At 39.4% G+C, this 15,052-nt stretch overlaps 1 protein-coding gene across 2 annotated transcripts in view; it reads right to left on the bottom strand.

Moving 5' to 3' along the window:
• IQGAP2 (IQ motif containing GTPase activating protein 2) overlaps positions 1–14,762 on the bottom strand; it is a 60,435-nt gene extending 45,673 nt beyond the window's left edge. Inside the window, exons 1-7 of one of the 2 annotated variants that reach the window (XM_010159586.1) lie at positions 14,607–14,762; positions 13,237–13,314; positions 11,351–11,427; positions 8,241–8,308; positions 7,767–7,880; positions 3,295–3,473; positions 2,579–2,666 (exon numbers count right to left, since the gene is read on the bottom strand). In XM_010159586.1, coding sequence (XP_010157888.1) covers positions 2,579–2,666; positions 3,295–3,473; positions 7,767–7,880; positions 8,241–8,308; positions 11,351–11,427; positions 13,237–13,314; positions 14,607–14,759 — 757 coding nt within the window. In that variant the 5' untranslated portion in view covers positions 14,760–14,762. Of the gene's footprint in view, positions 1–2,578; positions 2,667–3,291; positions 3,474–7,766; positions 7,881–8,240; positions 8,309–11,350; positions 11,428–13,236; positions 13,315–14,606 lie in introns of both variants that reach the window. The other variant, XM_010159587.1, reaches the window with a different exon arrangement.
• Between the last annotated feature and the right edge of the window lie 290 nt (positions 14,763–15,052).

Raw genomic sequence — 15,052 nt, 5'->3', positions numbered from 1 at the left:
ATCATTATACAACACAAAGACTTCAAAAACCTCTCTCTAAGAAACCAAGTCCACCTAAACAAGCCCCTCACCTCTCATTTCAATTGCTCTGAAGTATGGTCATATGGGGCCATGGTGCTCTTTAAGGCTCTCCCTATTTGCTATTCCTGAGGTTAGAAAAAGCAAAGGCTTTCAAAGCTATGGCGTGCATGCTTTTATAGAGAAAAGAGGAAAAGAGTCAGAGTCCACCAACAGACTAATTCTGTAGTCAGTAACCACAATACTGATTTCTAATTCAGGAAATGAGCAGCAACTTGCAAAACACACTTTACATCCTTCACATTCCACTTTTTTTTTTCCTTTTCAAATCAAACATAACAAATAAGTTACTCTCCAGATCTGTTACTGCTTTTCATACATCACATATGTCCTCCTCATTTCCTTTACCAAGAGGCAACTGTTCTAGAGGAAGTCATGCCTAACCAATCTAAAATAGGCTAACTTTTGAGGTAGTAAGTCAAACTTATCTTCTGGCTTAAGTTGACCTCACAGTACAGCCTTTAAGTCACATTATAAAAGCAAACAGCTTGGATTCAAAGCATTGGAAATACCAGACACAAAACAGCCACTAAGCCATGCCCAGATGTAACATGAAATGACAGCAGTATTACCAAAGATGAACTTCCTAGCAAAGAAGTTTCCAGTCAAAAGCAGCAATACATGCACTGCAAATTTAGATCCCCCTTAACTATATATATAATTTTTTTTTTTTTTTTTACAAACTGTAACTCACGACTGTCTTAGCAGACTAAGAACAGGTTAGATTTAGATATGTGTGTAAATCTAAAAGTAAGAGTAATTTTCCTCTGCAATGTGAATGCAAAATATTCTTTCATGTGATCATTCTATTTTAATTCCACACGGATGGTCATTGCTCCCAGGTAAGGATTAATACCACACTGATAAATATTTGTTCAAGCCATCAAGCCATGCACTGTCTTCAGTTTTAGGCAACTTGTTTACCAGTGGCTCAAATTAGTTAAGGAAAAAAGTGTTAGCTACCTCAGATAAAAAAAGAGTATATCTAATGGTGCATGGATTGGTGACTTGGCAATTGTGACACTGAGAAGAACAGGTATAAAAATAAAATGCAACATGTATGGTTTCAGTTTGAGAAACCTCATTTACATGCAAGGAATGGTGGATTCAGTTCATCAGCTTAACATAAGTAAATGGTGATGGCAAAAAATTAGTATTAAAACAGTTACTCACTAAGCTTGTGAGCCTCAGCTTCCACATTGGCAACACTAACTTCTTTCTGTAATTCACTTTTGTCGAGCATATTTGGAACCCCTGCTATCTAACAGATCAGAGAAAAAGATTTAATTATGCTTTTAAGTTTTATGGGAGATAGGGATAAAACCCCTCGATGGGACACTAGGATTTGATTGTACTATTCCCAGTGCATCAAATACAATGTCACAGTAAACACAGCATTAATCTTTTCCTGTGATTTTCATCTTCCTCAAAATGATGGATTTCCTCCATAAAACCAAACTGACTTTTTCATTTGCTGTTAATTCAATAATACCTGTTGTAGTACTCAAGTTATAACTCATTTTCAAAGCATAGTATTTGGGGCTGCATGCTATATGTGAAATTTTATCTTAGTAACTACTTATAAGGGCATCATGGCCTTTAGAGCAAATGCAGCCACTTTGTTGACAATTAGCACATCAGGTATTCTAACACCTTTATAAAGAACTCTTTCATTAAGTGATGCTAAGGGTAGACTAAAGGCAATTTCCCTCTAGATTAAAATTAGCTAAAGAAGTTCAAACTGATGCGTAGCACCCGTTTCATTCAATTACCTGCATTTTCTGTTCTTTAGAATCACACAATTGCAATAGGTACCATGAGGAATTTTGCGGCAGAACTTCAAGTAGGCTCAGAGCAGGACGGCTCAAACCTGCCATCAGCGCCACTTCATCTTGCCAGTCAATAGCCTCATTCACTTGGACTAAAGCTATGTGAACTGAAATGAAAACAATGCTCATAAACGGCAAATATTCTTTTGTGGAAAAAAGACCATTGCTGTCAGCCTCTTACTTTTTGTAAAAGCCACCTAGGGTGGCAGTCTTTATCCAGCAGAGGATTATCTATTTCAAGATCAATCCTACAAAGGGAGTTTCCGGCTCTGCTATGTGAGCCCATGTGGGAGCAGCTCAATCACAGCTAACTGGAAGCTTATGAATGACTTTCAGCTCTATATAGAAGAGGGGGTCAAAATTTACAGTATTCTGCACACAAAAGGAATTCGAACACAAGGAAACAGCACAGGCAGTAAATAATTCGATTCTGAAGTGAGGAATCCTTGCAACAAAACCACACAGACATTAGCCCCCAAAAGATTAGTAGAGAAGGAGCAGCAAGAAAAAAAAAACACAACTTTTGTAGACAGGTATTAGCTGCTTCTGCTTATTTTGTAAGTTTCTGCAGAATATTTTGTTTGTTATTGTGGATTCCAGTCGTGTTCAGCTGTAAACTGGAAGATCACGTGTTTATGTGCACACTTCCATAAGGATCCAAAATGGCTTACTGTTTATCTTATTGATATTGCCTTGAATCTCAGATTGTGTCAGCAGCTCCTCGTAGACATCTCTCTCCTCCTCAGAAATTGTGCCGTTCTAAGAAAACAAAATTGTTGCTAGTACACACAAAAACTTTGCAGAGACAAGCTATCAGTGGGAGTCATTAAAACTGCATCAGCTGAAATATTTGCTGGCTGTATTTGTAAAGGAATTTGTTGACAACATGAACCAAAAAAATTAGCACTTTGTGGTAACTGGCTGAACGCTGTAAGCATTTTCTGCTCCCTGTACAACAGCCATGTAGATATACTGTAACATTTTTCAACTACAGAACTCATAAGCACTCATGTTAAAAACAAAGCACATGATTTCACATTAAAGATCTGTGGCAGGTTACACATCATGCTGAAAATGGTAACTGGAAAACTTTAACACAAAAAAAAAGTTGTTTTCTAAAGCAGTTGATAAAGGAAGGCAAGTATTTTTTTGTTTTAAGTCAACCACCATACTCATAGTAATCATATTCTTATAAAATTGGGTGTTAGCTTGTTGCATTACCATTATTTACCTTATTTTGCTTAAAAATGGGGAGTTTTCCCCCAATTTAATTTCCAAAATTAATTTTTAAAACTAATTTCACTTGATTTTTGAAACATTAATACTACAGCATGAGAAACAACACAAAGGAACATGTATACAAAGACCACTAGCAAAATTCCACTACCTTAAGTCTTGCATTTGATTCTTTTCTCCTTTTAGCTTCAGAGAGTTCATTCTGATAGTCCTGTGCAAGTTCTTCATCCACATTTAGCAACATTGCATTTGGATTCCTCAGAGTTGCAATGGTTTGCTCAGCTATTCCCCTCTCAATAGCTTCGTTAATTGCTATTACTGCTGCATGCACTAGAATCAAAAGCACAACGCAAAATGTCAGTAAGCAAAATATATTTAGTTCAAATACTTTCAGTTAATTGACCTCCATCTTATTTTAAAAAGAAAAAGCAAATGACATGGGGTTGTCAGTAGAAATATAACTTCCTTAATCAAATCTGGGGAAATCACTTAGTTCTTGTCACAAGACAACAAAATAATTCCATTAGTAGAAGTAGCAGTAAAAGAATCAAACAATGGCTTATATGTATGTATGAATGATGACGTGAGTAACTGCTATTTATCCAATTCCTGCCCATTCAGTCAGCAGCCACATGTAACTTCTCAGTTTCTTCAGCTTGATTCCCTGGGACTGACACCCACCTCACCACGGGTGCTTTCAGAATACCTCGTTGAAACCCTTCCTCCACATATGCATGTTCTTTGTATCTGTTTATCATTAATACAGTCACCATTTCTTTTATTTGAAGTGAGTATTTAATAGACATTCAACAATTCACATATTCCCCTTCAAACATCCCACTCCTAATGCTTCCTGTAGATACAGCAACAAAAGCACTCAATGTCTGCTCAAAGGTGGAACACTGCTGTCTGTTCCATGTTTACCCTTCTTCCAACTAGATGTTACTATTTTACTGACAGAAGATAAAACATGAATTACCTTTTATTGTTCAAGTCCTCTGCCATTTGGAAAGCAATTATATGCCAGAATTGAAAGCATTTTCAGTAGTTTTTATCTTAGTTAGAGCTCCTTCCATGTCCACAAGACATGAAATTATTGTCTAAACTAACTGTATTTGAAAGATACTACACAAAAATAAGGGAAGTCAAACTTCATAAAACTTGTCCCCTGAGAAAACATGGTTAAGACTCCCCAGGCAGGGTGCAACCTCGCATACCACATCTAAGCCTGTCTGGATGAACTCCTTTCCTAACTGAGGATTGTCATGAGCAGCTGGGGAACCATTTCTGTCACCTGCAAAGCCACAGGATAGCAAGCTTCAAACTGGGGTGGAGACGTGGGCAGAGAAGACTCAAAGGGGCTTTGCAGGGTTCCCAAAGCATTGTTGCACCAGATAAGGGAAATAAGCACCATAGGACAATCTACAGTCATTGCTCAGTTTAAGTGTCAAACATTTCCTTTGAGAAAACAAGCAAGCTTCAACTACTAAATGCATGCTTGACTCCAAGATTTTAAGAGTCAGAAATGCTCTTGGTTCTCCATACCACAAATTTACATGAATACACAAAATCAAAACCCACTTATAACTGAATTAGATGTAGCCAACACGCCCCCTACCTAGGTCATTCCTGCACACATTCAGGCCTGAAATGAGTCTAGATGAAGGACTTCTCTAGAGGTACAGTTTTCTAGACTTTTGTGCCACAAAGAGACCCCAACAGTTGTCTGGTGACACATCCATCTCAAAGATTTTACAGACATTGCTATATAAAATGCAAATCATTATAAATGTTTATATAGATCCTACCCCAAAGGAGGAACACAGCAGCTCCCCATTTATTAGCACAGCAGCTTGTCTAGGATTTAGTTTCATGTCACCAATGAGATGTGTGAGGGAAAACACAAATGCCATCTTTCCTTATTTTATCAGTATTTACTTGCTACATGGCATCGCATGGTTTTGCTAAACTGGAGAAAAGCATTCAGTAAAAGCATATTTTTGATTTTCAACTGAGGGTCACATCTGAGTTTAGAGCCTTCAGTGTCTTTCAGCATATGGAAGAAATGAGAGATGTTTGTCAATGATGAGGAAGTTTGAGTTTTTAGAAAGACAAAGGGGTGTACAAATTTAGGAAAGTAGAACAGAGGAGCAGATCACTAGAAACTCAATATGGGCAAATGAAACATGAAGTGAAGCTATACGTTCTCAGTGAGGGAAGTTACTGGAAGAACTTGCCTAGCTGTTGGTGGATCATCCATGTCTTAGCACTGAATTCATGCAAGAAAGTTTTTCCAAAGTTATTTTGGTCTAGCTCAGTTCAGCATGCAGAGTGGAAACATAAGCAGCTGGCACGATGGAGAAGCAGCAAGCAGAAAGGCACATGGGTTCCATCGACACTGAACTCTATGAACAGGGGAAGTTCGGACTAGACATTTGGAAAAGGTTCTTTACAGAGAAAGTGGTCAGTCACTGGAACTGGCCCTCCAGGGAAGTGATCATGACACCAAGCTTGACAAAGTTCAAGGAGCACCTGGATGATGCTCTTAGCCATATGGTTTAGCTTTATGTGCTTATGTTTAAGGAGGAGGGAGTTAACTCCATGACCCTTATCAGTCCCTTCCAGCTTGAGATATTCTGTGATGCTGTGAACACCTCGATAACTTCATCAAGGAGCTAAGAGAAGGCTGTGGCTCTTAGACACACACATCACCACATCCTCATATAAAACACAACACATAGGAAGGACAATCTCTTCCACAGTTGTATAAGAAACCTCACTGACGTAAGTGCAGATAACAAAGAGTAGTCAGCAGGTAGATTCAAGGTTAGGAGAAATGTTAAGAGGTATTAGTGGATACTGTGAACCCATCTACTAAAAGCATCAGTGAGAAGCCTGACAGGACTTGAAAGGGCAGTCTAGAGGCATGGAATAACAGAGAGGGTTACTTGCAGCATAAGCTCGCCTTGAAAGTGCTTAAGCTTACTCTTTGCATGCTGATTTCTGCTATTGCTGACAGCACAGCAGGAGTCATCAGCAGTTGTTTCACTTCATATCTCCTTTTGCTTACTCTATTTTGGAAGCAGGGTCGTAGTCCCTTTCCTCTGGCAGGATCTTCCACCTCAGTAATGCATGAAGGCTCCCATAACAACAGATGTTTCCTGTTCTGGGGCAGGAGTTATCATCTACAGCAGACTCCTTGCCCAAAGAGACAGAGCCAGCATCAGGAAACTCTGCTTTTGTACTGAAGACTGGAAATACTTCAGAAGTTAAAGGAAACCCCACACACACTATAAAAAGCTTTCAAAGAAGGAAGTTGCAGCCCTTTCATCTTCAGAGAAGGAAGAAAGCTCCCTAGAAAAGTGCTTGGTAGTCACTAAATCTATGAAAATTTACTATAAAAGGAGAAAAATTACTCACATGTCCAAAGGCACTATTTAAAAGCTAGATTTGAAGAAGCATGCACAAATTAAGCTACAGCAGGGTCCAAAATATACAAGAGAGAAAATACGAATCAACACAAATAAGCATGTTTTAACTTAGAACTCCAGCAATGTCATCACACTAGCATAATGAATCAGCTTGCTTCAATTATGCTACTTTGCAAGGTTTAACAGAGTTGCAATGGTAATTAATTAAAATGTAGCTTTTATTCCCCCAACCCTGTGTACAGCCTGTGTTGCTGTTAATGCTTTATATCAAAGATCCACTGTGCCACTGAAGGTACCCAAGCCAGTCCTTGGGTTCTTCAGTTTGCCCCTGTGAAAAAGGCTAGGATTTTGAACTAAATAACTACATCTTAAGCATGGATTTAAGTGGATACACTTCTTTTCATGTCATTTAAGTTCAAGCAATTTTTTTTTTTTTTTAATATATCACTTAATTCTACAAATAAAGTGAAATGAGGAAAAAACAGATTTTCAGATGGATAGGCTTGGGCAGCAAGAAAGCATTTAATTTTGGGGGTTTTTTAGGTGGAAGCGATTCAAGGCACACTCAAAAGGATAGTAACTGTGCATCAATTCCCCTGAAAAGGAAAAGGTGGTTTCAGATGCACCAGCAGGACGTGTCCTCCAGCAAAGTTCTACCATGCTGTTGGTCACACACCAATGATCAGACAGACCCAAAGCTGCCCATGAAGGCAGGTGATTCCTCCATGTATGTACCACCGTTAAGTGGGAGCATTGTCTATCTGGAACAGTGCTTTGTCCTCACAGCAACCCGATGAGGTGTTTGAGCAAAACTGCAAGAACCCAACACAGAAAGAGGCAGAGAGAAGACACCTTGTACCCAAGGCTGTTTCTATTCTACCCCTTCAAGTGCAGGGGCACACGCAGAGCTCAGTTCATCATTCTAGAGCATCACTAGCAACCAAAACATTAAACCCATGCAAAAGATCATAAGAAATATTTGTTTCTGGTAGCACTTCCTGTGGAGACGCAATTTTTCAGTTTGCATTTCTGAGCAAAAAGCGCTGTATGATGCAGTGTGATAGGGAAAACCTACTTGCTTTTCTTGTTATTTATTAAGAGATGGCAAACTAGAAGAATTAAACCACAAAATATTATTAATGTTCTACCAAATTATCCAGTAGAAAAAGAAAAGAACAAGAGCCACACTTACATGCAGCTTCGTCCACTGATAATTCACTGGCAAGAATCCCACCAATTTTACTAAAAGATGGCATCTGTATACCATACTTCTCTAGCTCCTTTCGCATGTTGCTGATTTCTTCCTCTGTTCACATAAAAAAATAGATATCAGAACAAAATAGTAAGAATTTCATTATGAAATACCATACCCACAAATACGTGTGCAATGCTTTTGAAAGTGCATGCGGCCAAGGCTTCTTAGATGTTTTTTCTCCTCATTTTGAAGGAATCTAAGATATGGCAAGTAATGCATGCAAATTCACTCCCTTCTGTCCTTCAAAGACTGACATTCATTAAAAATAGCAGCCTCCCACCTATTTAATTAGGATGTGTTCAGAACAATCTTGTGTGAGGAGAAAGACCATAACAGCAAGTATGTACAGTGTTAGCAGATTTACTGGGTGAAGAATCCATCTGACACATGATTAGATAAGCAGTTTATTACCTGTGAAGTCTACTTTTCCCAGTAGGTCCTGGATCTGTGGTGCTAATCCTAGTTTGAACAGATATAAACTGCAAAAAAGAAAATCAGAATTTAAAGTTCTGTATGTGGTTGAGGTGTTCACTTTCTGTATGAGAAAAAAGTACTTTTAGGAAGCTTGTTCTTTAACACTTGACTTTCATGGGCCAATATGGAATAAATTAACACTACAGTTTTCTTTATGCTGTATTTTTAAGTTTTACAGAAAAAGCATTTAATTTGATATTTCAAAGAAGCATTTCTAGGAGAAGCACTGTGAGCATACCTCAGATCACAGGGGATGTGTAAACAAGTAGAAAACCTTAGTGAAAAACAATTAAAGCAATTCAAAAGCTAGTCTTGGAAAAAAAAATCAGGAGGTGAATGCATTTTAATACAGCTTTTGATCTACATACTGTTTTGACTTATGTTATTACATCCCTGTTATTAATAGCTGAAGACAAAAAAAATAACTAACACCTTAGTAGAGAGGAATGAGGACCTGTAAGTCCATCCAAGCCTGTCCCAAATATATTTATGTCATTAGCTATTTAGCTTTTGGAAAATTAAGTAAGCTCACTTTAAAGTGAGGAACTAATATTTTTGTCTCAATGAAAAATATCTATACCCATTATTCCAAGAGTTCTGGGGTCCTATCTGTAGAAACAGCTGAGTACATACGTATTTTCTCAGTATCTTCCAAACACAAGGCATGTATTCTGTACAAAAGACAAGTGCTTCTATAATTTATCAGCGAAATTCAATAAACAAGTGAGTTTTGCAAGCAGGAATCAAAAACGTAGACTTTTAAAAACAAGACTGAAATACCTCCAAAGGAGTTTTGCAACTCTCTTAAATGACATCACCCCAACTTCATACATGGCAAATGTGCATTATGGCTTGGAGTTTTTGTTTCTTGAAGGGCGCATTTCCCTTTTGTGTTTTATTCTTGGTAGAAAAAGCCCCACATGATTAGAGGAATGAACCAGGCCCCCTGCATTACCCTGATCTGCCTGCCATTCTTTCCTTATGAGCTTTTAAAGAGATTTTACTCTAGGTTTCAGACAGGGACACAGTCCTGGCTGAAGTGCTGAGTGTCATACAACCACTTATGGAGATCAGCAGCATCACAGGGCTAGGCTGGCTTTTTTGGAGGGCCAACACACACAAAAAGACCATCGAGGAAAAAAGGTGTAATGAAAATTAGAGTAATATTTTTGCTGTTCAGGACTTCCAGGAGGATATTGAGCCACCTGTGTTACTTCCTACACTCCTTTCTTAGGATGAACTTACTAACCACCAGGTGGTGCTGGAAATATGCTCCTAGTCTTTCAGGGAACACAAAGGTGCTGCTACTACTCTGTATTAAGGCATAATTTTACCTGAAACTGCTTGCCTAACACTTTTACAGTGTACCTTGAACCTCAGGGAACCGACAAAATCAAAAGCAGGGCATCTTGGTGTTAAGAAATCTGGATATGAGGCCGCAGGGGAGAAACAAACAGGATAGGACAATTCCCAGGTGAAGTTCCCTTTGCATTGCCCATGCAGAACTGAAGGTTCATGCCAGCCAGAGGTTCCTGCATCTTGTTTCAAGCTTGGCTTATGTGTAGCGTGCCATAAAAAAAAAAAAAATCTGAATAGTGCACTTTTCTTTTTAAACATATGCTTGTTATTCTACTGCTTCCTAAGAAAAAAAGTGTTCTGAAGCTGTCAGTCTTCAGAGGGTTAAATTTGTCTAGGACATAGGAGTGATCTGCTTGCAGAGATCATTTGAAAACTAGATTTTTCAGGGGAAAATGAAATATCATAAGCACTGTTATTTAGGAAAAGGATCACTCTTAGCATCTTAATATTAATGAATCATTTCTTAACCTCATTTACTCCAGTACCGAATCCCAATTGGCTTTCACAAGAAAAATTGTGTAAGAAATGAGAACCAGGCCTTTGTATTTTTTCAAGTCTGGCTTTAAGGAGTCTAGAAAGTGTTTGTTAAGTCCTTGCTTCCTGGCCAGAGCAGTGCTTTATTTGACAGTGTAATGTGTTCCACATACTGTAAATACAATAGTCTTCATTTCAGACTTGAACAAGGCCATATCGTAAAAACATATTTAAACCATTTTGCTTAGAGCCATTGTCTAACTTCAAGCCCTCTAGCAGCTCAAAGATTAGCAAAACCACAAATAACCAAAAAGACTTACCCTGTGAAATGCTAGGATTTCAGATGTCAAACACACCCCTTGGATAGCTGGAGCATTTTGCTCCCATTGACTGCAGTTAAGGCCTTAAAGTCAATTATAGCATGTGTTGAATAGTTTTTGACCTATAACCCTGGAGCAGCTGATGTGCCTTTGAACACCATTTGGAATGTAGAAGAGAGTCTGGGGGCCTAAGTTACATTCTTTGCAAGCCTAGTATGCAAGAAATTAATGAAAGGTAAAGGTTCCTCATGTGCAGAAAATGAGGTGGGAGAGCCACAAGAGGGAGGAGCTGCCTGCCAACACCACTGCCCCTCACAATAGCGACAGCATGAGGCAGATGTTCCTTACTTTTAGTGCTACACATCAAGAAAATCGTTAATGCAGGACATAAAATTTTAAGCTCTGTCTTCAGTGGTTTGGTCAAGGCCTTCCTGACTTGACATTCAGAATCAGTAAAATCTTGGAAAATGTTAATTTTCCTACATGAATGACCTCAGAATACAGTATTTGATCTTCTTCTGGGACAGAAAGGTGTTGGTTCATGATCATTTTCACTCTGATCAGCATGTCTATCCTATGGTTATACTAATATTCTGCCAAGTTTTTGTTCTTTTCTTTGGTTTCTGTTGCAGTATGTTTTGAAATGGTATGTGTGCTTTGTGATGAGGTGTACTCATTAAAAGGGATGTCTGTGCTAAATTCAGTAGTCCTTCATTTCTGTTTTGAAAATAATTGGGCTAGCCCTGACAAAGCAAAACCTTTTTCCTTCAACTTTAAATTCAGGAACTTGCAAATTCTGACAGACTTTGATATACTGGTAACCTTAAAGCCATTTCAAGGCTTATACTCCTAAATCTGGCAATTTCTTAAACTTCTACTACCACCACCAGTTACCTTAGAGCGTGAATGCAATAGATCATCTTAGGGATGTTTTTCCTATCATAGACATCTGTAGTCTCTGGATAAAAGATCTAAAAACCAAAGAGCACACAGTTAACAGAGAAGGCATATTACTGAGCAGAAATGTAGTTAAAATGAGCTCTCTGCAGAACCATACCTTAAACTTAGAGAAGTTCAGGTTTTAACTTCTATCAAGTTATGATCAAGTCTCTCCTGATGTGATTTTAACTTTATCAGTAGTTTTCAGTTTATAAAGCATAAAAGCGACTTAGTAAGAGAGGAAAAAAGGAGCATAAGCAGACAGCATTTCACCAAGATTTTTAGAGAATGTCCTCCAGCATGAGCTCAGCCAGCAGGGCTTGTACCCATACAGACACCCAAAACCTGGGATGCAGTTACAATTTGCTAAGCCTCATTGCAAAATGAAACACATCAAGTATGACTTTAAAATGCAAAATTCTAATTGCCAGCACCCCTAACTGTGTGAAAACATCATTTACAGAGGAAGAGATTTAGAGAGAAGAATATTAAGAAATTTAGCCAAAGAGTCACATCACAAATTCCAGTTCTGGTTCTACCATTGATTTGTTCCTGGCCTTGGTCCCAGTCATTAAACACTGTTTCTCCACAAAAATAAAATAAAAGACTTAACTAACTGTGAGAGTTGGCTGCATGCTTCCAGCCCAAGCCAGGCACTCGGGGCTGCAACATCCCACTGTTAATAGGGCAAGACAGAGTAATTCAGGACCACAGTGATCTCCATTTGCTCACAACAGTTTGGGGAAGGAGACTCAGGAAATCTTTCGGCCATGACCATTCCTCCGCAACAGAAGCGAAACCCCTCAGAGGAGTATGGCGGGGTAGAAATCAGCCAGCTGAATGGAGGACTCAAGTTAGACACACACAAAAAAAAAAGCCTGCCCTGAGAGAAGCAGAACCTTCCTAACCTCTACCGCGTTTCTGATGGCAGTCACATACTGCTTTTCTGCTTACGAACACCTGCAGGGAATTTGCCCCCAGTGACCAGCCACTAGCCTCTGCAGCTCTTCAGGCAGCCTTCTGCATATCCTTGCTCTGCCTGACCCTACAGCGCAGGGGTAGCACCAGGGCTACCCCAACCCAGGCACCCCAGGGCAGCTGCCAGGCAGCGTGTGCGAGGGAGCACTTGCCCCGAAATACGTGCAGGTGCAGTAGTGTCCAAACAAGCAAAGCACATGTTTCCACACAGTCATTTCTTAAGGGAGTTTCATCTGAAAAGACTCACTGGTGCCCAGAAACAGCAGCAGAGGGGGGAGATGACAAGCGAAGACCCGCAAGGAGGAGGATAAATATGAGAGGTAGCCCAAGAAAACAGCTGGCAGAAGAGGAGCAGCAGCATAGCCACACAGACGTACTGGAGAGTGCAAGAACAGTCTGGAAACAGGGTAGAGGCAGAGAAACTGGGACGTACATTAAGAGGAAGAGGCAGCAAGAGACACGATGAGAGGCAGTAACCTAAAGGAAGCAAATATTTAAGTTTTCTGTTTTACACCATAAGCCTTTTAAGCCCCTCCTCCCCTGAGACTGTACTAGCAATAAGATACAGCTAAAACACTGCCGGCATTCCCATTTGTCTTCCCCCAGGAGCAGCACCCTGCCCATTTCCACCCACAGCACTCACCCACAGCACCCTCAGCCCATGGCCACCAGCAGCAGTAGCACATAACTGACACTGCTTTTCAGCATTACCGTCTCTTCAGATTTGTTTCCTCAATTACTCCTTTCCTGTGGTCTTACCGCAAGCAAACATTTATGCTCAAAGCCCATGGAAGGTGTTCTCACTGAGTGGGTACTGAGTTGGTACCTTGAGGCAGTTTCTTTGCGAAAATTTAAAGGCTTACCTTAGGCAGACCAATGGACTCCATTGCTCTTAACCACTGCACAGTGTTGTCAGTGTGCCGAAAATGAAGCCCAGATCTCTATTGGAAACACAGAAGGAAAAGAGAAAAATCATATACAGCAAATTCTCCAATTCTTGATCCTCCTATTGCTTCCCAATTTTATATCCTTAAGTTCAGGGGATTTTCGTTTGTTTGAACCTGGAGACCAAAATCTCACAGCCACAAGTCTGCTAATGAAGCATCCTAACACATCAACAGCCCTATACTGACCAGCTCTTTCTTTTATGTAACATAAGCCAGATTTATACCCATCCAGGAAGATTGTGACAGAAGTGTCCATTTGTATGGCCCTTCAGTAGTTTTTGGGATTAGAATCAAATACCAGGAACCACTACTTCCAAAATACAGAAGTGGTAGCCCTGCTCAGTACTACTATGAAGGAGAACAGACAACGAGCTCTTAGTCACCCTTCAGATCTACCTGATACCCAGCCTTCCCTACAGCCTATGAAAGGAGCTGCTGAAAGAACAAAGTGGGTAAGTCTAAAAATTGAAAAAGAAAAAACAAAACAAAACACAATACCAAAAACCATACACACCCTGAAATACAGTCAGGGTAAAGGGGAAAAGCAAGCCTCAACTCAAGTTTTGGAGATTTTCTAGAGAAGCATTTAAATGTAACCAGGATTCTTAACCATGGTTCTGTTAACCATATGGGACCTAGAACAGCTTAACTCAGCTCTCAACTCTTGTACAAAAGCCAATGTTTAGACCTTAAAAATGTCTCATCTTAAGGTTCTTTTTTGCCTCCTCTAAATGCCGAGATAATGCATTCCATAATGGGACTACCGCATATACATACATTTCTCTATTATTGAGGACCTTGGAGTTAATGAACAGCTTGCACAGGTGGCACACTAAGTTTAATTACCGGTAGCTTGTTTTTTTCCTTCTCAGTGTTAAATTTGGTAAAATAAAGACACAGATCTAAAGAAATAAATATTCTGTATATTCCTCACTTTGTGTGGAAGGATATTTACCAAGTTTCACTACTGAATTGCTTTTGGTTTCTGTTCCTAATGAGAAATAATTTTGTAAATGGTAAATCTCATGTCCTCCTTGGATCCAGAAGTGTAATTTTTTTCAGCTTTAAAAACGTTAAGTGACATTAACATAGTTTTTCTAAGGGTAAAACACTTCTAACTTATCAAGCTGGCTTCTTAGTACTGTGAGTCTTCCATCTAAGTCCTGACAGCCTTACAAAAGAGATGCAGAAAATTAGCAGCCACACAGGTATCTTTGAGAGCTGGAAGGCAGACATTACTCTTTTTTTTTTTGCCTTGCTGGTGAGAGAACTGAAAAAGTTATTACCTTATAGCGTGCCTGCTCCACATCATAGATCTTTTTGTCGGACACCACGTTAGGAGCAAAGAATTTTGCAAGCTTGGCAAGGTAAACACCGTTTCTTAAGCCCTCCTCAAGCTCTGTAGTCGGAGGCAGCTCTTCTTTCAAGCAGACCTCCATCCACCTACGGAGATATCATTTGAGATAATTTCTGTGATTTTAATAAAAGTGACATCTTTCACCCACAACCATTGTACGTTAATGTCACTACCACAACATAATCATAGTCAAATAAGAGAAAAGGGCACATGCTAAGGAGGAAAATTGTCATATTTCATTGACATGGCAAATCAAATTGACTAGAGAATCGTATCTGGACTGTGTGGTTGTGACCCATCAATAACCAAACAACATACTTTAATTTAAACCCCTGAGGGGATGTATACTTCATTTTGTGTTTTCACACTGCTGTG

The sequence above is a fragment of the Eurypyga helias genome, unplaced genomic scaffold, assembly GCF_000690775.1.
Source record: "Eurypyga helias isolate BGI_N326 unplaced genomic scaffold, ASM69077v1 scaffold4359, whole genome shotgun sequence".
NCBI classification, from domain to species: domain Eukaryota; kingdom Metazoa; phylum Chordata; class Aves; order Eurypygiformes; family Eurypygidae; genus Eurypyga; species Eurypyga helias.
This window is presented reverse-complemented; position numbering and strand designations above follow the sequence as displayed.